This window comes from Neolamprologus brichardi, chromosome 10 (genome assembly GCF_056152115.1).
Source record: "Neolamprologus brichardi isolate AB-2024 chromosome 10, ASM5615211v1, whole genome shotgun sequence".
NCBI lineage: Eukaryota > Metazoa > Chordata > Actinopteri > Cichliformes > Cichlidae > Neolamprologus > Neolamprologus brichardi.
In genome coordinates, this window is record NC_142113.1 from 9,747,760 (window position 1) to 9,772,022 (window position 24,263).

Consider the following 24,263-nt stretch of genomic DNA (forward strand, 5'->3'; position numbering starts at 1 on the left):
GCACTTTTAATTATAGGCATTGGTAAATGTCATACAACAAACAGCATACAACCTTTCTGACACTTGGTTACCACACACCACATGCAGCGAAAAAGGAAAACAGAACAAGCACTTATAGATGACATAAAACATTTATGAAAAACATTATTCCGCATCAGTTCACCAACGGCAAAAAAGAAAAAAAGAAAAAAAAAAGAAATTTGCATTAAAAATCGAGTTATTTTATCAACTTCCCCTTTTATTTTCCTCTCTTACTGTATGCTGAATTTCCCATGTGATTTCTGGCTATTTAGGCAGTCTGCACCTGCACCTGCACTCATAACTTTCAGCTTTAGAGGGGAATGTTTAATTTGGTAAGATGTTGCAGATAAACTGGATGTTTTCTGCAGGCGGTGAAGTAGAGATGGAAAAGTCTGGACCCCCTGCTGCTTAACCTGCTGTGCTGCAGACAATTTAATCATCACGAGCATGAAAACAACACCAGACAGTAAAAAGTGGTAATAAAAAAAATGACAAAAGCAAAATTAAAGGTATTAAAGGCAACATCACAACCTGTCATGCTGCTATAATCTACTATCTATAGTCCTTTATTTGCTTGGTCCTCAGACTGGCGGTGGCCAAATATTCTGACAAAGAGTATTAATTCTCTTTGAGCCCTAAAAGCTGACTTAATCTAATAAACATGAGAAGGATGATAAGGCTAAATATGTATGAGCGGAACTGAGAACAAAAGGAAAGAGGATGACTTCATCTCAAAAACCCCTCACCTTTCACTGAATGATGGAAAGTCCCCATTTGTTAGTAAGATCATGGTGTGTTTGTTGTAGATGTTTTGCGTGCGTCCAGCTGCCCCACTTTCTTCCCCCCCTTTTTTTCTCTTTCAGTACCTTCACTTCTATAAATAACCAGCTTGCTGGCTGTGTTGGTGGACAGCTTCATTAAAGAGAGTCCCAAGGTCATCAATTGATGGTTGACAGTTGTAGTGGTGCACTCAGCAAATGTTAGAATGACCACGAGAAAGCTCTCTCACTATGTCTGTTGTGTTCTCACCTTACCCTCTGTTTCAAAACCAAATTGTGGCTATGTGTGTGTGAAGGCTTTTTGTGTGATTTCTGGGTTTGATTTGAACATGCCTGGCATAACACATACCACTGGTTGCACATGTAATGCTGGTACATTTTCAGCTTGCTAATTTGGTAACAAAATCAAACAAATGACTAATTGTCATTCTGTAGCTGACCTTGCAGTAATGGAAACAGTTTTCCCTCACTAAACGCTGGTCATGTGATCCAGTACCAGTTGGAGTCAAAGAGCTTTTTAGCTGCAGTAGAATATACAAGGTCCTCTCTTTGCCATTGATGCCAGTATACAGAAATCAATCCACCATTCTTCTTTCTTCTTCAGATAAAACATTTCAAAGACCAAACGCAAGCACAAGCGCTCATTATCAAGGCACCTTCCGAGGCTTTGTAAACTTGACTGAAGGTCACAGAAAAGCTTCCTAACCAAAATAGGGAAACTGGAATTGCTTCATTTTATTTATATACTTCCAGCTACAACCATTCAAGCTCTTGTGTTTATTGACTCATAGTGAGCCTTTCGATTATTGTCACTGTTTCAGAGTGAGGCCAAATGCAAAACCTGGCCACCCTCTCTCATCTGCTACCAAGGTATGAAATTGAAAACTAATAAATGAGTGTTTGCAGAATATTATGATCACACAGTGAAGTTAACCTTTGAGCTTATGTGCTCATTAATGTCACTGCCCCACATTTTTTTAAACCTATTAGACATTTGTATGAAATGAATTCTCAACTCGTAGCCAAAAATTTGTCTTTTTGAGGTTAAAAGTAGCACCATCTTTGGTAAATTCTAAGCAGTTTATTCTTGACATGTCAAATTTGTACAAACTGAGGAAGTTAGCTTAAAATTTAAGACACGTCGTTTACATGTTTCCCATCAAGTTACTACATATTTGACAAAAGTTAATGTAAAATGTGCAAAACCATTAAAAAAGAAGCAGTGTCTCATTATGTCTTTACCATAAAAGGAAAGATGGCAAACACTTGTAACTTTCTTTTGGGTCTTTATGCCACCTAGAGGAAAAATGGGATTGTGCTCAGCCTGCTCTTGGCTTGCCAAAGTGTTTATGGAGTGTTGTAATAACGGAGAGATGGTCAAAAGTATACACATAAAATATGCATAAAAGTCCAAGTATGCATACATTTTTAAACTACAGCAGTTCACAGTTATCAGCATTTTATTAGTTTGTATTTGTACTATATCCAAATTATTTTTATTTGCATTTTTATACTGAAACCCAAATAATTTAGATACTAAAACTGTACTTTATAATGCTTGCAGCTTGTGTTAAAAGAATTCAAACATTGACATAAACAAATTACATTTAAAACTGAAACTTGCTTTGATTGGTTTGATTTAGCATATTCATGTAATTTAAACTGAATGTGCTGAAGCTTGGAAAGTGCAAAAAAAAAAGAAAAAAAAGAAAGAAGAAGAACTCTAGATCATATGTTTTATCTTTCTATAGTTTTCTCTTTCACATTTCTACTGAAAGTAGCATGTTTGTTGGTGCCAGATGGGCTGATCTGAGTATTTCAGAACCTGCTGATCTACTGGGAATTTCCCCGCACAACAGTCTCCAGGGTTTACAGAGAATGAGCCAATGAAGAGAAAACTTCCAGTAAGCTGCAGTTCTCTGGCCAAAAATGTGCAGTGGTGTTTCTATAGTCTGTTGGGGCCAAAGATAAAAATTCAGTGGTGGTCCTTCCAACCAGCACTGATCACCACGTTACACAAAAAATCTGACATCACAAAAACAAATGAACAAACAGAAACATGGAGACTTAATGCACAGCTAGCCAGGTTAATGTCAAATTTCAAAGTAAACAAAAGAATGAATTTGATGGTAGCAGAAGTTATGTTATTCAGGCTTCTTTCTCCCACAATTAAGGTTAAACTAGCAGTGTTTAGTAATTTAATATTATATTTAATCCACTCACCCCGGTCTTGCTTCCCCCCTCCTTATTGTCGTTGCTGTAATTCCAAATCTGCCAGCCCTCTGGGACCAAGCACTTGCCTGCCTAGCTTTCTGAATACATGATTAACAACATAAAAGCATCCATCTCACCTTGTATCAACTGTTCATGATGCTGGTGATGGTGTAACGATGTGGGGAATGTTTTCCTGGCACTCTTTGGCTTCCATGTGAGCATGATTTAAACACCACAGCCTTCCTGAGTACTGTTCCTGAGCATGTCCATCCCTTAATGAGCACCATGTCACAAAGCTTAAATCATTTCAAACTAGTTTCTTAAACAAAGTGATTTCATTTTGACCAGATGACCTCCACATTCATCAGACGTCAGTGCAACAGCGCACCTTTGGGATGTGGTCAGTTGCCATGCCATCGTGTTGATATGATGCATAGTGTCCAGTTATTTTGAATACCTGTGCTGGAAAACACACATTTTACCAACTTATCATCAGCTGCAAAATAAATAAATATCAGCTGTATTTACATGACAAGCCTCACTTTATTGTTTTCCATGGATGAAAACACAAACTGCGTGTACAGAATGGTAATCACATGCAATACAAAAATATGAATTTTTACAACAACATAAAAAAAAGAAAACAAAAACACGAATTGGCCAATACTTAAAAAACAAAACAAAACATTGTACAGCTTTTATACAGCATTCTGTACATGAAAAAAATATAAATATATATACACATCTGTAATAGCCAGAGCAGTACCAGTTCAAAAATGTTGTCATGTGTTTTACATATAAAATGTTTGTAGAAATATTAGAAGAATTGTCTTAATTTGCTGTACATTAAATAATGTATATACAGTACATTACATACCATTGGATTTGCAACACAACATTTACTGTAGTCTTTCACAAATAAACCCCCCAACCCCAAAAAAAAAAAAAAAAAAAAAAAAAATCAAACAGAACAAAAACAACCCTACATGTTCCAACACAGTACACTCACTCAGTCGACACACAACCACAAGCACACCAACTGAAGCCAGCAATCACAAACAGTATACACAAGCACGCACAAGAGGTACTGTTTAAGGAAGGTATAGGACACTTTTTGCACCAGATTCCTGATTTCTCCCTCCCTCTTTTCTTTCTTTTTTTTTTGTTGCACAGAAAATGCGATCACTCAGCTCCTCGAAGCAACTGCCTTTTAAGGTGCACTTCACACTTCAGCAGATGAGCATTGCTATGAAAAAGTCTGCAGAAAGAAATAGACTGTAGTTTTCTATTTTCGTGTAGATAGTCTTTGTTTTCTGTTTGCATTTTTTGTCTTCCACTTCAGCTCGTTTAGCATACGCAAGTCTTTATCAGTGCCCCCTTTTGGAACGCATCAAATAAACAGTGAATTCACCAGACCAAAAATGACAAATAAGCTAACACACTGTCCAAGGGAAAAATAAACACTGCAAAAGAAACCCTACTCAAAACAAAAGAAGCAAAAAAAAAAGAGTCTATGATTTTTTTTCCATTTTTGACAAAGTGCATATTGCATTTAGACTTCTCAGGACATGCCATCCTACAATCCTTAAAAAAATAAAAATAATAATAAAAAAAAAACTGAGAAGGAGGAGGCAGGTGGTTTAAGATCATCACTCAAGCAGCATGTCAAAGTTGTGTCAAACACCCTCCACCACCACCACCACCCAGGGAGTGAAGAGATAAATGAAGCAGGGTGTTTGGTATTAAGGTCCATTTTTTGTCCAGCAGTGTGTATTTGCGTGCGTGCGTGTTTGTGTTTTAGATAGAAAGAGAGCCATGTGGTCAGGACCACCCCAGGCAAGAACAACCACATCACAGCAGCACAGAGAAGTTGAGCAGGGCCGAGGACAGGGCAGCCATCAGCAGGCACAGACCACAGCACACCAGTCAGTCTCAGCACAGACACCACAAGCCAGTTAGTCAGAAGCCTCAGAGTCTCGACTGACATTACAGGAGAAGACCAGAAGGAAGGCAAAGAGCTATTTTTTTGTTTTGTTTTGTTTTTAGACGAATGAAGGGATTTAGGGTGAAGGGCGACAACGGTTGACTGTCACACCTCAGTCCAACGATCCTCTCTTCTGAACAAGGAAATAACACGGAAGATCGGACTGTGGATTAGTGGAAGCGGCGCCTGTTTCAGACAGAGGCAATGCTTTGATCAATCCTGTAAGAGTTAAGGATTCAGGAGCATGCAAGGCAGACCCAGGCTTTGTTTTGCATTGCTTTTGTTTCAGAGTGACGGCTACAACCTAGATTAGACAAGAGAAAAAGAAAAAGACAAAAAAAGCAAAAGAAAACAGACATTAGACGGTTAGTGAAAAGTTAACAGGCTTACATTGGAGAAAGCAAGATATCCCACGCACTGATTAGTTAGAGGACATTCATGAGATTTAAAAGGTTTAAAGCATGTTTAATGTGATTTAGAAGTCATTTGAAAATCAGCTGTGCAAAGCTACCATTTAAGAAACAAGAGTGAAGCCCAGTGACTGCTGGCAGCAGTCTTGAAGCAAATGGCAAATGTAATAAAAGTGTGTGAAAAAGCAAACCATACAGTATTGTGCAAAAGTCTTCACCCACACTTTGCTTATATATATATATATATATATGTATGAATAGGATGAGGGACCTATGGATTCTTCGATACCCAACATCCACAATGATGGCGAAACAACTAGTAGCTCAGTGTTCCAACATTCGAAAGAAGGGACTGCTCTCACAGCTAGAGATTGACGAGGTACAACATAAATGCTACAGCAAGGGGGAGCCAGTACGCCAGGTCAGGGGGGAGATATCATCACCCCCACTCGAGATTGGGTACCAAGCCCCAAGTGCGATAGGAGAAGGATCGTTGAGTGCGAGAGGAACTGAAAGATAGGATCATGGCCAAGCTTGAAACCTGGACCCCCCGTAGCCGGTTACCAAGATTACGTGAAGTACCCTCAGAAGGTCTGCTAGATGATGTTAATGCAGCACTACAGACTATACTTACAGCCACGATTACCGACACTAACAAGCTGATCTACAATACGGCAGCAGTGATCAGTGAGATGCTTGGCTACAAGTTGAACAGCCACAAGGGGCAGTACCCTCCATGGAGAAGGAGGGTAGAGGCTAAGATCAAGGTAGCATGGAGGGAGGTTAGCCAACTATCTAACTAGCCAACTAGTTGCAGAAAGGCACGATGAGGAAGGTGCCTAAGAAGTACAGGAAGCTGTCCATACCTGAGGCATTGGAAACTGCCAAGCAACGGCTCACAGCCTTGGCCAGCCGCTTGAGGAGGTACACCAGAGAGATAGAAGGCAAGACAATAAACCAGCTGTTCTCCATGGAACCAGCCAAGGTGTACTCTCAGTGGCAGGGGAACAATATGAGAACAGCACCACCAAAGCTGGAGGCAGAACAATACTGGAAGAGTATATGGGAGAAGGACGCAACCCATAACGGCAATGCTCAGTGGCTAGTGGATCTGAGGGCAGACCACAGCGACCTCCCCGAACAGGGTCCAGTAACCATCACAGTGGCAGATATCCAAGAAAGGGTCTCCAGTATGAAGAGTTGGACAGCACCAGGCCCTGACATGGTTCACGCCTACTGGCTAAAGAAACTGACTGCACTCCACGAGCGCCTGGCAGCACAAATGAACCAGCTGCTAGTTGACGAGAGACACCCGGAATGACTAACCGAAGGCCGGACGGTCCTGATCCTCAAGGACCCCAGAAGGGACCGGTCCCCTCCAACTACCGACCAATAACCTGCCTCAGCACCACGTGGAAGCTCCTGTCAGGCATCATAGGGGCTAAGATGAACAGGCACATGGGTCAATACATGAGCGGGGCACAGAAAGGGATGGGCAAGAATACCAGAGGCACAAAACACCAGCTACTGGCAGACCAAGCAGTCAGCCGAGACTGCAGGACCAGACTGACCGACCTGTGCACTGCCTGGATTGATTACAAGAAGGTCTATGACTCAATGCCCCACACCTGGATCCTGGAATGCCTAGAACTGTATAAGATCAACAGGACCCTGAGAGCCTTCATCAGGAACTCAATGGGGATGTGGCGGACAACACCGGAGGCCAACCTCAAACCCATAGCACAAGTCACCATCAAGTGTGGGATCTACCAAGGAGATGCTCTGTCCCCACTGCTGTTCTGCATAGGCCTTAACCCCCTCAGTGAGATAATTGACAAGACTGGCTACGGATACCAACTATGGAATGGAGCAGTTGTCAGCCACCTCCTGTACATGGATGACATCAAGCTGTATCCCAAGAGTGAATGAGACATCGATTCACTGATCCACACCACCAGGATATACAGCAATGACATTGGAATGTCGTTCGGGCTGGAGAAGTGTAGTCGGATGGTAACAAAGAAAGGGAAGGTAGTCAGATTGCAGACAATCTGCAATCAACATCTCAGACATAGAGGACAGTTACAAGTACCTGGGGATCCCGCAGGCGAATGGGAACCATGAAGAGGCCGCTAGGAAAGCTGCAACCACCAAGTACCTGCAGAGGGTCAGGCAAGTCCTGAGGAGTCAGCTGAACGGTAAGAACAAGATCTGGGCTATCAACACCTACGCCCTGCCCGTGATCAGGTACCCTGCTGGGGTAATAGGCTGGCCAAAGGAGGAGATAGAAGCCACTGACATCAAGACAAGAAAGCTCCTTACCATTCATGGAGGGTTTCACCCCAATTCCAGCACCCTGAGGCTGTACGCTGAGCGGAAGGAAGGGGGCCGGGGACTGGTGAGTGTCAGCGCCACAGTCCAGGATGAGACAAGGAACATCCACGAATACATCACAAAGATGGCCCCAACTGACCAAGTGCTCAGTGAATACCTCAGGCAGCAGAAACCCAAGAAAGTTGAGAAAGGCGAGGAACCATCATGTAAGGACAGGCCCCTGCATGGTATGTACCACCGGCAGATAGAGAAGGTGGCTGATATCCAGAAATCCTACCAGTGGCTGGACAAAGCTGGACTGAAAGACAGCACAGACACACTAATCATGGCAGCACAGGAACAAGCACTAAGCACAAGATCCATTGAGGCTGGGGTCTATTACACCAGGCAAGACCCCAGGTGCAGGCTGTGTAAAGATGCTCCAGAGACAATCCAGCACATAACAGCAGGGTGTAAGATGCTAGCAGGCAAGGCATACATGGAACGCCATAACCAAGTGGACGGCATAGTGTACAGAAACATCTGTGCCGAGTATAACCTGGAAGTCCCGGGGTCAAAATGGGAGATGCCCCCAAGGGTGATGGAGAATGACCGAGCTAAGATCCTGTAGGACTTCCAGATACAGACGGACAAAATGGTGGTGGCTAACCAACCGGACATAGTGGTGGTAGACAAACATGAGAAGACGGCCGTAGTGATCGATGTAGCGGTTCCGAATGACAGCAACATCAGGAAGAAGGAACACGAGAAGCTCGAGAAATACCAAGGGCTCAGAGAAGAGCTCGAGAAGATGTGGAGGGTGAAGGTGACGGTGGTCCCAGTGGTAATCGGAGCACTAGGTGCAGTGACTCCCAAGCTAGGCGAGTGGCTCCAGCAGATCCCGGGAACAACAGCGGAGATCTCTGTCCAGAAGAGCGCAGTCCTAGGAAGAGCTAAGATACTGTGCAGGACCCTCAAGCTCCCAGGCCTCTGGTAGAGGACCCAAGCTTGAAGGATTGACTGCCCACAGGGGCGAGTGGGGAATTTTTATATATATATATATTGCCAGGAAAAAGGGACATAGGTGCAGTGATTGATAGAAAATTGTCCAAATCTACATGGAAATATAACATAGAACGCAAAAACAGAGTTTGTTCAATTCTAGTGAGCTTGGAATATTTGGTATAACTATTCCTGAAGTAGTCTTCAGGCTTCATGAAGTACATTTGGAGCACTTCTTTGGATGCTGGCTGCTTCACACACTGCTTCAATAATGACTTATTATTATAATGACCACTAATTCTTTTGTCCTCTACTTGCCTAGTTAAAATCTTTAATGGACACACTGCACACCATGCTGAGATATGTAAAGTTTTTAGTGACGGTCTTTGGGAATCACCTTGTTGGTGCAAAAATACTATTTTATGTCTGTCAAACTCATAAACTTTCATCTGTATTTTTTTCCTTTCTTTCATTCTTCAACTAAAGAAATGGCAAGAAATTTTAGATTTTTGCAACAGGCAAAAGAAAGTGCCTAAAGCCACATTTTAAAATTGGTTCCTTACTTTCTTCTGAAAATGATCAGTTTCATACATGGGACTAATGAGTGAGAATTAAAGGAAAACTCTGAAAGACCTTCAAAAAGCCAGGAAAACTATTATGACTCCTTGAAAGCAAAATATAAAGAAGTGAGGAGTGGCTGAACACTTTTGGACAATACTGCATAAAATGTAGGAAACAGTGGAGACGTGAGGCTATAACAAAGTTAATGCTAATGCCAGGAAAAGAGGCATATGTGGTTGCATGAAGTAGTTAAGGTGGTCTATGTAAGAATGAAAAGACTAAAGCAAAGAGTCGATTAGATGTTTTACGTCCAAATATCTACATGCATTTAGCTGAGTTTTAATTTGATCTCTATGCATTACCCAGTTACACTCTAGCTATAGTCTGTTGGTCACAAATGTAACAAAGTTCTGTATGACAGACTTATTTTTGCCAAAAATGTCTCATTTCAATAAACAGTGCTGTGCAAGGAATTCAAGTTCAGAAGTCATGTTTCCAGCTATAAATTACAAAATTCACATTTCATCTGAGCCCAGTACTAAGGCTGAACCCAGCTCTGATCTGATATTCTACTCTCAATAAACAAATAAAAAAAGGAAAGAAAGGTTTTTGTGTCCACAGGTCCAGTGTCTTCACACCATCCTTCATTTCTGGGATACCTACTCTGCAGACTTCCAGAAATGTCCAGGGTGGGACAGTCTGCGGTTGAGTTTGGGTAGCTTCTCCAGCATGTCAGCCAGCTGCGTAAAGGTCGGCCTTTCTCTCAAGTCGTACGCCCAGCAGGCAGAGAGGATTTCCTGAAACAAGAAACCACTTAGTTTCAATGTGACTGGCAAACCATTGACCCGCACTCACCGCACTGTGAACTACAATCGATTGACCTAAAAACTGCTGCAACATCTTGATATCATTGTATCAGCATGGGTATTTTCCACTCTTACACAAGCAGAACAAACATCTACATTTCTGAATGACTGACACACTCAAGGTCCAACTCACAGTGACCTCCTTTCCCAGGCTGATCTCTGCCAAAATCTTCTTTATGCCCTCTCCGCTCCCCACCTGCCAGATGGTAGCTTCCACAGGCTGGTTAGTGATTGGCCAGTCCCTAGCTTGAAGCTCATACCAAATTGTACTTGAAGTGGGGAAAAGGAAGAGCATTTTTTTTTTAATTCAAATGGTGGACTTCCTTTTTAGTCAGTGAAAGTTGTGACAGAACTCAACCAGATGTGCATGAAGAACTTACCCAAAGGCGTACACATCTGCTGCGGTGGAAAAAGGAAGGCGGTCCTCATTGTTACCTGGGCTCATTCTGCGCACAATCTCTGGTGCGAGATAACAAATCCAGCCATGTGGAAGTTTGAGTTTATTTTCACGCCTGGAAAAACAAACAAACAAAAAAGCAGTTTTCAGTAACACTTTAAATGGAGGGGAAAACATGTATTAAGAGGACAAAATGCATTCACTAAATAAAGTCCATAACTCCTGTTAGCTACTAATGAACCATACAGATTTGCTCAAAATGTGCTTCAGAAGAGTGTCCAGAAAATGATTGCAATTCTACAATCAGGAGAGTTCCCTTTTTTTACTGGCTGACAAGGGAGATGCCTACAGAAGTAGCACTGCAGACCTCAGCGATTATCACAGATCAGTGGGAGTCCCCGGGTAATAGAGTGGTTTTAGCACTGCTTTAGTTAAGGTCATAGTTTTAAGGTCTCTTTGGGGTGTGGGGCGGTGGACACGTTTCTTACCTTCCCTCCTGAACAACTCCAGAGATCCCAAACAGGCCAAAGTCTGCGATCACAACCTTATTGGTGTCATGAAAAACGTTCTTTGACTTCAAGTCTTTGTGAACAATGCCTTTGGCATGCAGATAGCCCATTCCCTGTATCAGCAGGCCAACGGTGTTCAGACAAAGGAAAACACAGTAATAGAAAATTATATCTTTGACTACACAGTTCTGCTATGTTCTAGTACGTAACATGATTCCCCCCCCCCCAAAGTGTCATGTTTCTCACAAATTAACACACAAAAAAAGAAACAAATACCTTTACAATCTCCTGAGCGATTTGTCTTGTCTTGTTAATATCCAGAGTGTTTTTAGTGTCTCGAACTACTGAGTAGAGTGTCCTCCCTTTACAAAAACTGCAGGAGTTAGAGGAAAATCATTCTATTAAAGCAAACACATGCATCCGGTTTAGAATCGTTTTTGAGGTAACCTGTGATATTTTTGTTCTCACCTGGTGATAATGGCCAGGTGGGGTGGAGCCATGCAGGCTCCCATAAAGAGGACCACATTCTCATGCCTGGTCTGTCTGTAGTTCATCACCTCCTTTTTAAAGAGCTTCAGGTGGTCCTGATTGTTCCCATCGATCTCAAGAAGCCGGATGGCCACCTCGCCGTGCCACCGGCCCTTGTGCACTTTTCCCCAGCGGCCCTGGATAAACAAAACACAAACTGTCTGATTTTTTATTTTTATTTTTTTCGAGTATGCAACACACTATGAATTCGTTGGGTAGATTCCTCACCTTTCCTATGAGCTCCCCAAGGTCCAGCTGCTCAAAGGGGATGTCCCACTCTTGCAGGTAAACGCTGGTCTGACTGGCCTTGCGGGAGATGGGGCCCTTCCACTGGTTTCCCCGAGAGTTGGGCAGATCATCCAGCTCGTCGCACTCGCCGTCGGAGCCCATGTGCATCCTGATCTCCCCTCTGTCGTCCTCATCTTCTCCTCCATCCACATTGTCCTCATCATCCTCCTCATCGTCCTCCTCCTCCCCTTCGTGATCATCTTCGTCCTCAACCTCCTCATCCCCTTCCTGCAATAGTGTGGCGATGGTTTTGGTAAAAGTTGATTTAAAAAAAAAATCTACCAAATATAAATTTAAAACTGCCGATGAACATTTTGTAAGCCAGCGTTGCCACCTGAGCAGGTTCTAATCAACAGATGTCACAGGGACTTTTAGTCACAAACCTTTTGGCTACATTTGGATGGTTTAATGAAATCTCAATCTTCAGTCACCTGAGCTAATTTCATACCCCAGTTGACAATTGTCCAACCTTTTAGGAAATCAAAGCATGAGTGTCTACAAACTGAAAACAAAATTAAACAAATCCAATTTCTGAAGGTGTGACACTGAACAGCCTCACTGTACAGAATAATAAGCAAAGAGCCAGGAAACAGTACAACAAAAGAATATTTTGTAGACTGCATCTCCAGCATTACCTCTTCATCGTCATCTTCTACCAGGTCATCATGTACGTCGTCTGATGATTGCTCTATCTCACTGCTGTGACACAGAACACTGATATCAGAGGGGTTCAAAGCAAGACAAAAAAAATAAAAGGCTGTTTTGAAAGAGCGACACTGCACAAAATGCACGTTATGCCATAGTACAATGATCTGCAGATAGTTTAAGCTCTATATTTCATTTTAAATAGTACAAAGACATCATGACAAATGGTAAAGGTGAGATTCCGATAAAAGCAACAAATATTTTTTCTGTGGATGACAGATCTATACTGCAGGCAGGCCAGTTTTAATGATTTCTTTGAACTGTTCTGTTTCTAGAGTGGAATGATTGTACAGCATACTTCTTTAAAGCCTTTAAAAAAAACAAGAATTGGGTGCACAAGTTTGAATTTACTTTGGATCATCTTTAATTGAAGTGTCATTGAAGAACATTGAAGTTTCAAAGCAAAATAAAGTTCCTCACGTTCAACATTTTACATTTATTTAAGGTGTTGCTGTGTTATTCAATTAAACATGTGGTTTACATAATTTGCAGACCATCACATTCTGCTGTTATTTACATTTTAGAGCATTCTGCCATTTTTAAGAAACAGGGTTGTAAATAACCAAAACCACTGTGTAGTCACTAAAACTTGGATTAAAGCTTGAGACAAAAAAGTCTTACACTCTGTCCTGGAGAACATCTGAGTGGAAATTTGCAGGACTGGAAACATCTGCAGAGAAAAATGACACCAGTTAGGGATGACCGATGGGAGCAAAAGTTACAGAGCCAGCAGCACACATGAACATGACTGCTCATGCAATTTCCTACTACTTCCAGCAGATGGCATCAGAATGCTGCCACACAGTCAAACACAGCTAATCTAACTACTATAACCCTTAAAAGCAAACATGCAGGAGACAGAAAACTGTAAAGAAGCCATGGTGTGGAGGGAGACGGATGAAGGGATCTTAACAATGTAGTATTACACTTTGGGACCATCAACTCACCCGGGAAGATAAATTGCTGTCTATGCTGAAAGTAACAGGCAGCTTTTTCAAAGAAAAAGAGAAGGGGAAGAGTGATAAGCAAGGCAAGGGACACAAGGGTTTTTGGTTAGAGAAGCTTTGAATCAAGAGATCTTCTTAAAAACTCCTTTTAGTGTTAATATTGTGTATTTGGGGAAAAAGGGTAAGTAGTTGTGGGAGCGCCACACTCCTGAACCGGAAAAGATTCATTGTCAAATGCATTGAGGAAAAATCAGAACAATGTCAGCATGCATGTTTCAGTATATACTCTACATGTGTATATGTGCATCTGTGTTTGTGATTCTGTACCCAAGCTTACCCGGGAAATTAAATCGGCTGTCTCGATGACCTTTGGGTGAAGGGTTGGGCGGTGGTGTGGCACTGGGGGGGTTGCTCTGCTGGAAGGGTGCTGGGGAGGAAGGTGTGGATGAAGTGGTGGAGGATGGGTTGCTGCTGGAGTCCAGCTGGTTCAGCACTGGTGGATGATCCTGCTGGGACCGGGATGGAAGGTTACAACACTAAGCGTGATTGCTATTTATTAGCCATGTTGCATTGCCTTCAAGATTCCTTCAACAAGCTCTATGCTTTATGTTCCTGTCAGTGCACACTTTAATAGTCAGGTGTGATTTCAGATACATTATGTTTACAATGGTTAGCATGGACAGATGATGGAGATAATGGAGGTATATGTATTGGCATAATAGTTCAAGGTAATTAAAAAGGGACTACACACACGGCAGTTCTGTGAAAGTTCTTTTAATTTACCTTTTTCGTAATAGCCTTTGGTAGTGTGCCAAACTGCGGTGCTTCCTGCGGCCGGTCCACTGGGTTGTTTATATCAGAGGGAACTGACTCGGTCCTCCGAATTTTGGCAACTGTGGGAGAAAAACAATCATGTCACAAACAGGCATGAATGCCAAATAGATTTAGCCCATCAGCTGCACAGCGTGGGATGAAAGAAAACTTACTTGGTAGAAAGGAGATTCTGCAGGATGGAGCTTCCTTTGTACATTTGTTGTGGCACTTTAATCTGCATTAGCAAAAAAAACAAAACAAAACATAGGCAGCATATGAGTAGCTTAGCGGTAATTCGTAATTAGCACCAACGGCACACCCAGATCAAGATTTAGCCAAGACATCAGATTCCCACCTTCCTAAAACACATGTGCCTTCTAACAGACCTTTTTTTTCACCACTTTTTTGGGTTGTGTTTGTGACAGTAATTAACTCACCGACAGTGTTTGCACTTAACTCCAAACATCATGTTTTTCTGGCACACTTGACACGTCTGCGACAACCAGGATTTGGTGGAAAACCTAAAAAACAAAACATAAAAGCTTCTTATGGACCCACTCTGTATTAGATCGCTGTAAAGTTTAATTTATAAATGGTCTGTACTTGTATAGTGCTTTACTAGTCCCAAAGGACAACAAAGCGCTTTACACATCCAGTCATCCACCCATTCACACACTGGTGATGGCAAACTACATTGTAGCCACAGCCACCCTGGGGCGCACTGACAGAGGCGAGGCTGCCGGACACTGGCGCCACCGGGCCCTCTGACCACCACCAGCAACGGGTGAAGTGTCTTGCCCAAGGACACAATGACCGAGACTGTCCAAGCAGAGGCTCGAACCGGCAACCTTCCGATTACAAGGCGAACTCCCAACTCTTGAGCCATTATTGTATTAACAGCAAATCTATCTTTTCTTTTGAAAGGTCTACCTGTGCGTGACTGCAAGCCCTATATCCCTCCTTATTGCTTGTGGGGAGCTGCGATGCACTGCTACATTATCTAGAAAGAGACAGAAAGAATGCAAATGATGAGTAGTGATTACAAGGATGGCTGACTGAGGTGAAGCCTTTATTTACATTCAAGCACAAAAACACACATAAGATCATTATAGCAATGTTGCAGAACCAAAGACTTTTACATCACGTCAGTAAAGTGGACCTATCATGTCTTTACTCCTGTGTTTTTCTGTGGATTCCAATTTTAATATTGCCAAAATTTCAAATAGTGATGTCAGTGCATCTGTAGTAGCAGTTCCTATGAGCCAAAAGCTCAGATTTCAGACTGCATTTTTTACTCTTATATCTCATTTGGTGGTTGTGTTCTTAATGTGGTCATTTACAACACACAGTCTTAAGCTTTGAGTACACCTGTTCTTTAGATCTGTTCAGACAAACAAAGTAAAGCTGTCTTTAAGAGAATGAACTGACAAGTTGCACCAAGGCCCCGTATACAAGAACTATTTTGATCTACGAAGCTGGAAATGAGCACAATAAGTCCACTTTAAGCAGGTATATTCAGCAAAATTAAAAGTGCATGCATGCAGCTGACTCACTCTTAATTGTGCTGTGCTCCTCCAGCAGTGTGGGAGTTCCAGGAAGGGTGTAAGGTGCTGTGTTGGCAGCTGGGGTGGCACCGGGTGTCCTTGCAGACACGGCGGGGTAGCGAGAAGGCGAATCCTCACATCCGTTACCGTTGACTTGCATGTTCAGGAACAACTTGTTCTTTTTAACACACCTGGAAGCGCACAGAAAGAAGAGTGAATCAGCAGGTGCAGTATACTGAACTGCTTGCTTACTATACTGCACAGGACAGATTATGTAAGGGCCTGGGAGAGGCACGTTGGAGAACCTTAATTGCATTGGCACACGAAGGGCAGGGTGACATCCTTAACACCCAGAGTGAAGTCACAAGGAGTGAAGGGCTAAGCGGTGCCAGGTCTGTGGTTTATACGCACATGCACACAAACACGTGAGGAGCCACAGTTGTAAAAATTTGCAACAAGACTATCAGGCTAGTACTGCGACTTGCGACCTCCTTACATAAAGTAACACTTTTGTAATATACCGCACAACATATGCAGATTGAGAATAAACCTCCAAAAGCATATAGTGTCCTATGTTAGCCATTTTTTCCATTTTGTTTTGTTTTTTTTAAATAAAGTTTTCCACAAACAGATATTATGGATAAACATGTGATTGTATTGTGCTTGGGCAGCCAGTCCTAGTACAGAGGTTAAAAAAACATTAGATATTAAGAGAGAGAGGGATAGAGAGAAACTGTGTTTCTTGCCACCTCTGAGCATTAGAACTAGGAAATACTTCCTGTTTTGACATGACTCATAATCTCTGGGAATCTGCGTGGGGATTAGCTCCACTCATACAGCGAGAGCAAAGGAGCAACAGGCAGTATGTGAACGGATGTGAAAGAGGAAGGGGAAGAGGGAGAGAGAGCGAATGAGGACATATCTAAGGAAAACTGCTTCTGTCCCGACAGAGCGCAAGACGGAATTAAGAGTGAGACATCGGGCAGGACCGGGGCATTTTATCAAGTCCTTTATAAAATGTCAAACAACAAGTGCTCTTTCAGTTGATAGTAATAACAAACCGAGAAAAAAAGATCCCTTGTGAGAAGGCTTGTCAGCTGGCCAACGCCATTGCTGGCCAGCACAAATCAGAATTTTCTCCTTTTCCTTTCTGTGAAGCAGAAACTAAACACTTCCTGCAAAAACAAGCTGAGATTCAAATTTCAGTGAAATAAAAGATACCCCCCCCCAAAAAAAAAAGCAAACAGAAAACCCCCAAAACACATACACACTCCCCACAACAGAAGCAATCTGTCACAATTACAGTGCCATCTGAGGATTCCCCACTTAGTTCCAGTCTGACCTACTTATGAAAAGCTGCAAATGAGGTGAATTCTTGAGCAGTATCTTCAAACCACCCATTAACAGCTTAGCACCTACTTGTTGGTGGGAGGGTCCTCGATGCGGTTGCCCAGCTGAGACTCGTGGCTTTTGCTGCGCGTCAGTGTGATGTTGGGAAGCAGGTGCAGTACCTTGCGGGATGGCGGGGGAGGGGTGCAGGGAGGCTTCAACCGGTGACGCCTCTTTGAAGGAGGCGTTATAGGTGGGGTGGAGATGTGCCCATGGAGGCGGGCTGCGCGGGCGAAGGACATAGGGAATGGATCTGTGAGAGGGCTGTCGCCATGTGCGTCTGGCGTGGGCGCCGCTGACATCGAGCCTGAGCGAGGGTGGGGGAAGGTTGCGCAGGGAGTGGATGGGGTGGACTGGATGGTGGATGGGCGGGCTAGAGGCGAGGGGCTGTGTGTGCGGAGTGGGGTCCCCAGGTTGGTTAGCTGGTCTGCTGTCAGCAGAGAGCCGCTGTCCCTCCTGGTGGGCTCAGACAGCCAGAGACTGCTGTCATCTCTTAGTTCGCCTCCTGGAAGAGACATGAAACAGATCAAAAATAAATAAATAAAAAGACTAATAGAAAATCCGTGGGAAATATATTCTAGGAACATCAAAGTGCAAACCCATACCTGATTCAGTAGCACTCTTTAGACAAGAGAGGGCAGCACCGAGTCTGCCACATTCTTCTGAGCTGGACCCAAGTCTTCGCATTGTGTCTCTCACCTGAGCTCCTGTCATCTGCAGTAAGGTATCCAGCGACAGCTTTGCCTCCACGGCCTGCAGAGGAGCAAAACAAAAGCCCATGACAGGAGCTCTAATCTATTACAACGTGAAGCAGTATGTTAGTGACAAGCTTTGTACAACAAAAGAGAGCAAAATACCCCAAAAGAACTATGCTTATATGGCATTCATAAAAAATATTTTTTGTTCCGAGTGTACCCTCAATCAGCCACAACAACACTGTTTGTAGTGAGGCTGAAACTGAGCGTTAAAAAGGGCAGAATGTTGCAGTGCTCAGCAGGTTATTCAACATCTGACTCGGGACAGTTCCTGGAAATCACTGTTAATCCTGTTTGTTTGGGGTATTCCAAACACTACTTTGCCTGCTTATCTGATTTTTCAGATTAGCTGCATAGAGCAGAAGCGGAACACCAAGATCAAACCTGAGCTGGGGTTTGACAAAAAAAAATGGCTTAATATTTTCTGTCTATGTGAAACGTCTTATACAGGTGTAATGACTGTACAATGGTGAAGGTAACTTTGACAACAGTAAAAGAGGAAGTAAACAGTGATGCAGTAAGATGCAGAGTTAATACACACACCACACTGTGAGAACTGGGAAGCACTAGTGGGCCGCAAAGTAAGAAAACAGAAGCGCATGCTTTATCATCTTTTTCCCCAATGGCTGAACGGATAAAGACACAAATTCATATAGGCTTGGATACTCTATGTGGACACAATTGTGAATTGTAAATAATATGAAGTATTGGGTGTCAAAAAGAAAAAGAAATCCAAATGGAGGGTTAACAGTGTGTTAAAGTTAACAGTGCTCACATTAGTTTTGATTGACATTAGCTGACCAGTATTTAATTAAGCATTAAGTCTGTATCTTTATTAACACTGAAAAGTTATCAATTTTAAAATTAAAACAAAGAACGCTTAATCGTGACTGCTTTACAAATTGAAATTAAACCCTAAATGTAATCCACTCAGCAGCTGCGATATTTCTAGCATTTGTTTCAGAGTGGAAATTATCGTAGCACTTTATAATAGGCAAATTGTAAATAGTTTGCGGTACTTTTTTGACTGACTATTATATTGTATTACGCGTTATATCACAGCTGATACCAGACAATATCAGCATTGTCAACATTTACATTCTCATGACACTGGGGCATATAAAAATTTATGTAAATGATGAAGGCCTAGTCACTGGTCAATGTTCAGAGCAGCAAATACTGCCGTTTATACAGCGCCATGGGCCTCTCAGAGACGCACAACGTGTCCTTTAGTGTTGGTCCACTGATGCACGTGTCACAGCCACAGTGACAGCTCTTTAAAACAAGTATTATAAACATTTAGCTTTATAGATAAACCATGCAAATAGCTTTTTAAAATGCACTACGCTGTATCATTTACAAAGCTCTGGAGGCATCACGCTGAACTTTACAAAAAGCCACAAAGCATTTGTTAAACAAATAGTTGTTGTGTTATTTTAAATTCAGAAATTCAAAAAATAAAGTGGATAAAATTTCAAAATAAAGTCACATTGCACAGGTTTAACTTCACTTTTAGGTTAATGGTAACAAACCATTAAACACGGATTTATTAATTATGAAATTCATTTTGTTATACATCTACTCTGCTTTGCTTTCACAATACTACACATCTAAACCAGCGCCACATGTTTAACCCTTTCAGTCATTTCAGTCATTATTTTTTTCTTAAGTATTTTTATTGGTCTTTACGCATGAAAAGATTAATAAAAAATACTTAAGAAAAAAATTGTCATAATTCATGCATGAAAGGGTTAAATAACAATGATTACAATGAAACACGTCATACATCTATAGTAACATTAAACGACCAGTGGGTGGCAGGTTATGGAGTGACACGTCAGTGTCCAATGTAGTGGTTTATGTGCTAATATACGATCAACACTGACACAAATACAAGGAAACAGCCTCTGAATAGCTGTCCACTGTAGTGACCACTATTTATGAAAGGGTTAAGTAGCTTTCATTTATAACCTGCTGTCTAGTTCCTCTCTAATGTTTTGGGTCATCTTGCTAACCACCCAGGCTGTCTTCCTTTTTTACTTCCCATTTTTGAAAATTTATTATTTCAGCAGACAGTAAAACTCAACAATAAGGCATCACAGGGTGTCGTAAACCAGACTGTTCCACTTTGGTTGATACTCAAACCCCATTTGGATGATTATTCCATTTCTTGACTATTTAAACTTTATTTTTTTAATGCATTTATGTTATCTGAACTTGTAGCATTACAGTGAATCACCGAGGCTGCTCACTCAAGTCAATCTCCTGAAATTTCAATAAAAACTGAAAAAGATGGAGGCGTTCTTTATGACCTCCAGTGTACTACCAACTCCCACTTATTTAAGCATTTAGCACTGCAGTTTTCCTTTCATATTCCTCTGTTTCCAGCCTTTTATGTGCCTTAAAAAATGTAGTCTGCAAGATTGGAGATGTACAAACCTGGAAGGGCGGGGCTTTCTTTTTACAGCCGAGTTACTGAAGCGGCGAAATAAAACAACAGCGCAATCAACAACTGATGGATGACAGAAGGAAATAGGGCCAAATCCAGTGAGTTTAGGATGTTTCTTTTGACTGGGGAAGTACGCAATCACTTATCAGTCAGGTTAAACCCTTGCTCTCAGGGGCAAACACTGATCACAAAACTAGGGCAACCTCCCACACTAGTGTGTACACTAGAACCAAAACATAGGACACGCACACACTAAACCACACACATGTAAGGGGTGAGTGATGTGATATTTAAAGTTGCTGTCGGCCCTCTACTCTCATTCTATTTCCTCACTCAGAACATAGTTACAGCAAAGCCTGCATACGTGACAGTTTCACTGGGGCCTCCTATACATGCAGTATTATATCGGCTCTGTTTTAATTAATATGGGCCCTTCACAGGTTAGAATCCCCAGTAGGAATTCTCTGTATTAAGTCATCTACATAATTCAGCTACGAATAAAACTGGACTGTCCATCACATAATCTAGCCATCATAGTATAAAGTGAGGAGATGCGCTGTAGACATCTCAGTCTAATAATATTTGGTCTAAATAGGTCATCAAAATGCCGCTACAGTCCTTTGTCCTTTGGGATGTCCCCGCCGGTCTACAAGACATACAAATGAGCACTTTCTATTTCATCAGAAAACCTCATTGTGTCTCGTGCAAAGCTAAATTCTTTTGAAAGGAAGTGAGGTTTAAGAGTGAACGGACTAAACGGTAAACAGAGCACAAATAATCAGATACGGAACAAGGTGCATACAAGGCCGGCACATATTAAAGAATAACGAGTGCAGGAGAGTTTTAAAAATAAAGCAGGTTACCGTCAGGTCACAAAACAAAGACAAATGGACTGGAACGACAAAAACACATAAGAGCTGACATGGATTAAAACAGTTTACAGCAGGACACGGCAGGACAGGACGGGCGGAGAGAAAGGAGAGACAATTATGACAACCCAATAAGAAAAATGATAAATCCAAGCGTTAAAACAAACAAACAAACAGCTGACAGCCACTGAACAATAGAGGAGCTTAAAAACAACACTGAAACAAAAATGATAAGTTAACCAGCTGGTAGCTTCTGCAATGGAAGACTGCACACGGCAATGCTCTAAAGTTTCATCATGATCAGAAGTGACAGCAAATAGCGAGTTCTGAAATTGCATTAATAAGGGAGGCTTTCTGCAGGAAATCTCTCCGCTCAAGACTCCCCACTGCTACACGAGGAGGTCAGAGGTCAGTGTCAGCCGCAGATTAGCAGGCTGGAGTCACAGTTCAGGAGCGGGACACTTGAGTGGTGCTGAACAACACATATTAAACATTTTACTGCACTACATGGTTCTCACACCCAAGGTCAGTTCTTTATTTTCTGGGTCATTGTCTTTTTGGGAGATCGACAGAAAGTGAAACAGACCTTACCCTGGTTCCACCACAGCCCAAGTGATCCAGCACCTAAATAAATGCTAATTGTGTATGTTTAGGCAAGGAACAGGTCATTATCTTATTTTAAAAGAATCTACTGAAAAGCAAGACTTTAATAAACCTGTTTTTTTTAATGTACACGTAACCATCAACAATGCTAGAGCAATAAAAAAGAAAAGGCACAGAGTGGATCAGTTAAAGAACTATAATAAAGATAAGTACACTTTGTACACTTGTATGAAAAGGGCCTTCTCTTCCCTCTTACAAACATGGCATGGAGCTATAAATAGCAGCAGAAGGCTGAGAATGCGATTTTTGAAGCATTCAAGACTTTCTCCGAGCACAGACCAACATGTCTCTTCCAGTTTCGCTTTTTTTGCTTTGCTAGTTTTGTGAGATTTGTTTCAGTAACAAAAAATAAAATCGAACAGTAGAAACAGTTATCTGAAATGAATCAGCTCAAGTTTAGATTTTGGCGCTGTCGTTCTCACGACGTCGAAAATGAAGCAGCTTCTCTTTTTGAAAGGCACTTTGACGGCCGCTGGTTAATTCCTCATGCACATGTGAATGTTGACTGAGTGCACATCACAGACTGCATATAAAAGACTTTTATACGCAGTCTTTGATGTGCTTATAGAACAGCTGTAAATGGGAGACAAACGCCAGCCACTCCGGCCAGAGTACTGGCGCCCAGACGATGACCTACCTCAATGAGCTCTGGTCGCAGGTTGATGGTGCGTAACCAGTCTCGCAAGTGTGGATAGCTGTCTAGGGCCTCGGGCCTCTCTGTCTCTGGCACTTTCTGCTTGCACTGGAGCTGTTTACAGATGTATTTCATCAGCTTCACCTGCAGGGAGCAATAGAGAACATAGCAGAGAAGGGAGGGGCAGGTTAGCGGGGGAGACTGGGAGTCTGCTACGAGCTACATGAGAAAGAGCAGGCATTCACTGTGAAGGGTATCTGTCACACCTGTGTTGGCAGGGTTTTATTGTTGCAGAGGTACCACCTTTAGAGCAGAAACAGACTGAAAACTGCTGTTTTCACACGAGTGACATGACACTGACCTGACACCAGATGAGCCTCTGTTACGATAAAGTCAGACACATGAATATCTCCACACCCTCGCTTACTGTTTTTTCCCCCTCTACTGAGCTCAGTGTACCTGCAGTGACAGCTCCAATGTTTCCCTGTGCCCTCAAAGAGACAAGCTAATTAGATATAAACTGCTATTATTATCCAGAGGAACAATGACCTGGTCATCTAATGAGAGCATCAGCAGTGCTGCCAAAGCAAATGTGTCTGTTTGCAGCTGAGAAGCATCAAAGTTCAGAGTGATGGAAAGAAAGTGCCCATGTGACTAGTTTTGTCCCACGGGCATTTTCCTTCAAACTTTCTTATTTTCTCTGAGCTTCTACAAATGTTTTACCCTCCACTTCATGACAGAGCCAAGGAGCCATCATTTTCTTTCCAGGTTTAACACGTTGTTCACAATGTGTCCACGATGTGATGCCTCTATGAGGCCAATTCTTCTCTCCTTTACATGTAATTTTTCTAATTTTTTTCAAAGTGAATTTTTTTCTTTATTTTTTAATAGAGCTAGGGGCTTTCATCATAGCATTTCTAAACATACTACATTTCTTTAGAAACCATGAATTCTTTCTATTTGCACTACAGAATTATTACAGAGAAAGCGAAAATGACCATGATATTATTAGCCCTCTGAAAAACTGACCTTTTAACTGAGCCATAGCACAAAGCACTGCTGTGCAACGGTGCGCTTTAACTTTGTAATGCCCAGAGTTTGTAAAATCAATTCCCAAGTTAAAAACTGAGACGCTAATCAGTTTAGATTTGAGAAAAAATGTAGATGGACAAACAAAGTTATCACAGCGTAGTACCATCAAGATATTCAAGCACAGTACAGGACAAGTCTGACAGAGAAAGAAAACTAATGAGAGATGTGTTTAAAGACACCAGAACACCTGCTAAGACACTAGTGAATGACTTAGCCAAGTAGGGAATTGTAGTGTCAAAGAAGACAATCACTGGAACCCTGCACAGAAATGTACTGTGAGGTGACAAACCAAGAGACACCTTCAAGCCAGACTGAAATATGCAAAGGACAACCTGGAGAAAGGTTATATGTACTGGAAATGTGTCCTTTTGTCAGATGAGACAAAACTAGAGCTCTTGGGCCGCAGAAATGCTGCTTATGTTTAGAGAAAGAAATAAGAGGTGTATAACCCAAAGAACACCACTGTAAGCTGTATTGTACACCTTTACGTATACAATATAAAAAATATTGTCCAGTATATTGAGATGAGCT

At 42.0% G+C, this 24,263-nt stretch overlaps 1 protein-coding gene across 5 annotated transcripts in view; it reads right to left on the minus strand.

Moving 5' to 3' along the window:
- Nucleotides 1-3,964: 3,964 nt before the first annotated feature.
- Nucleotides 3,965-24,263, minus strand: part of ksr1a (kinase suppressor of ras 1a) — a 28,119-nt gene continuing 7,820 nt past the window's right edge. The window contains exons 2-21 of one of the 5 annotated variants that reach the window (XM_087847157.1): nt 22,644-22,784; nt 17,876-18,023; nt 17,301-17,775; nt 15,891-16,072; nt 15,268-15,337; nt 14,775-14,858; nt 14,511-14,572; nt 14,308-14,417; nt 13,862-14,030; nt 13,525-13,566; nt 13,199-13,247; nt 12,508-12,571; nt 11,813-12,100; nt 11,525-11,721; nt 11,333-11,429; nt 11,036-11,169; nt 10,531-10,662; nt 10,284-10,419; nt 9,948-10,081; nt 3,965-5,302 (exon numbers count right to left, since the gene is read on the minus strand). In XM_087847157.1, the coding sequence (XP_087703283.1) occupies nt 5,296-5,302; nt 9,948-10,081; nt 10,284-10,419; nt 10,531-10,662; nt 11,036-11,169; nt 11,333-11,429; nt 11,525-11,721; nt 11,813-12,100; nt 12,508-12,571; nt 13,199-13,247; nt 13,525-13,566; nt 13,862-14,030; nt 14,308-14,417; nt 14,511-14,572; nt 14,775-14,858; nt 15,268-15,337; nt 15,891-16,072; nt 17,301-17,775; nt 17,876-18,023; nt 22,644-22,784 (2,721 nt within the window). In that variant the 3' untranslated portion in view covers nt 3,965-5,295. Of the gene's footprint in view, nt 5,303-9,947; nt 10,082-10,283; nt 10,420-10,530; nt 10,663-11,035; nt 11,170-11,332; nt 11,430-11,524; nt 11,722-11,812; nt 12,101-12,507; nt 12,572-13,198; nt 13,248-13,524; nt 13,567-13,861; nt 14,034-14,307; nt 14,418-14,510; nt 14,573-14,774; nt 14,859-15,267; nt 15,338-15,890; nt 16,073-17,300; nt 17,776-17,875; nt 18,024-22,643; nt 22,785-24,263 lie in introns of all 5 variants that reach the window. The other 4 variants (XM_087847158.1, XM_087847156.1, XM_087847160.1 and 1 more) reach the window with 4 other exon arrangements.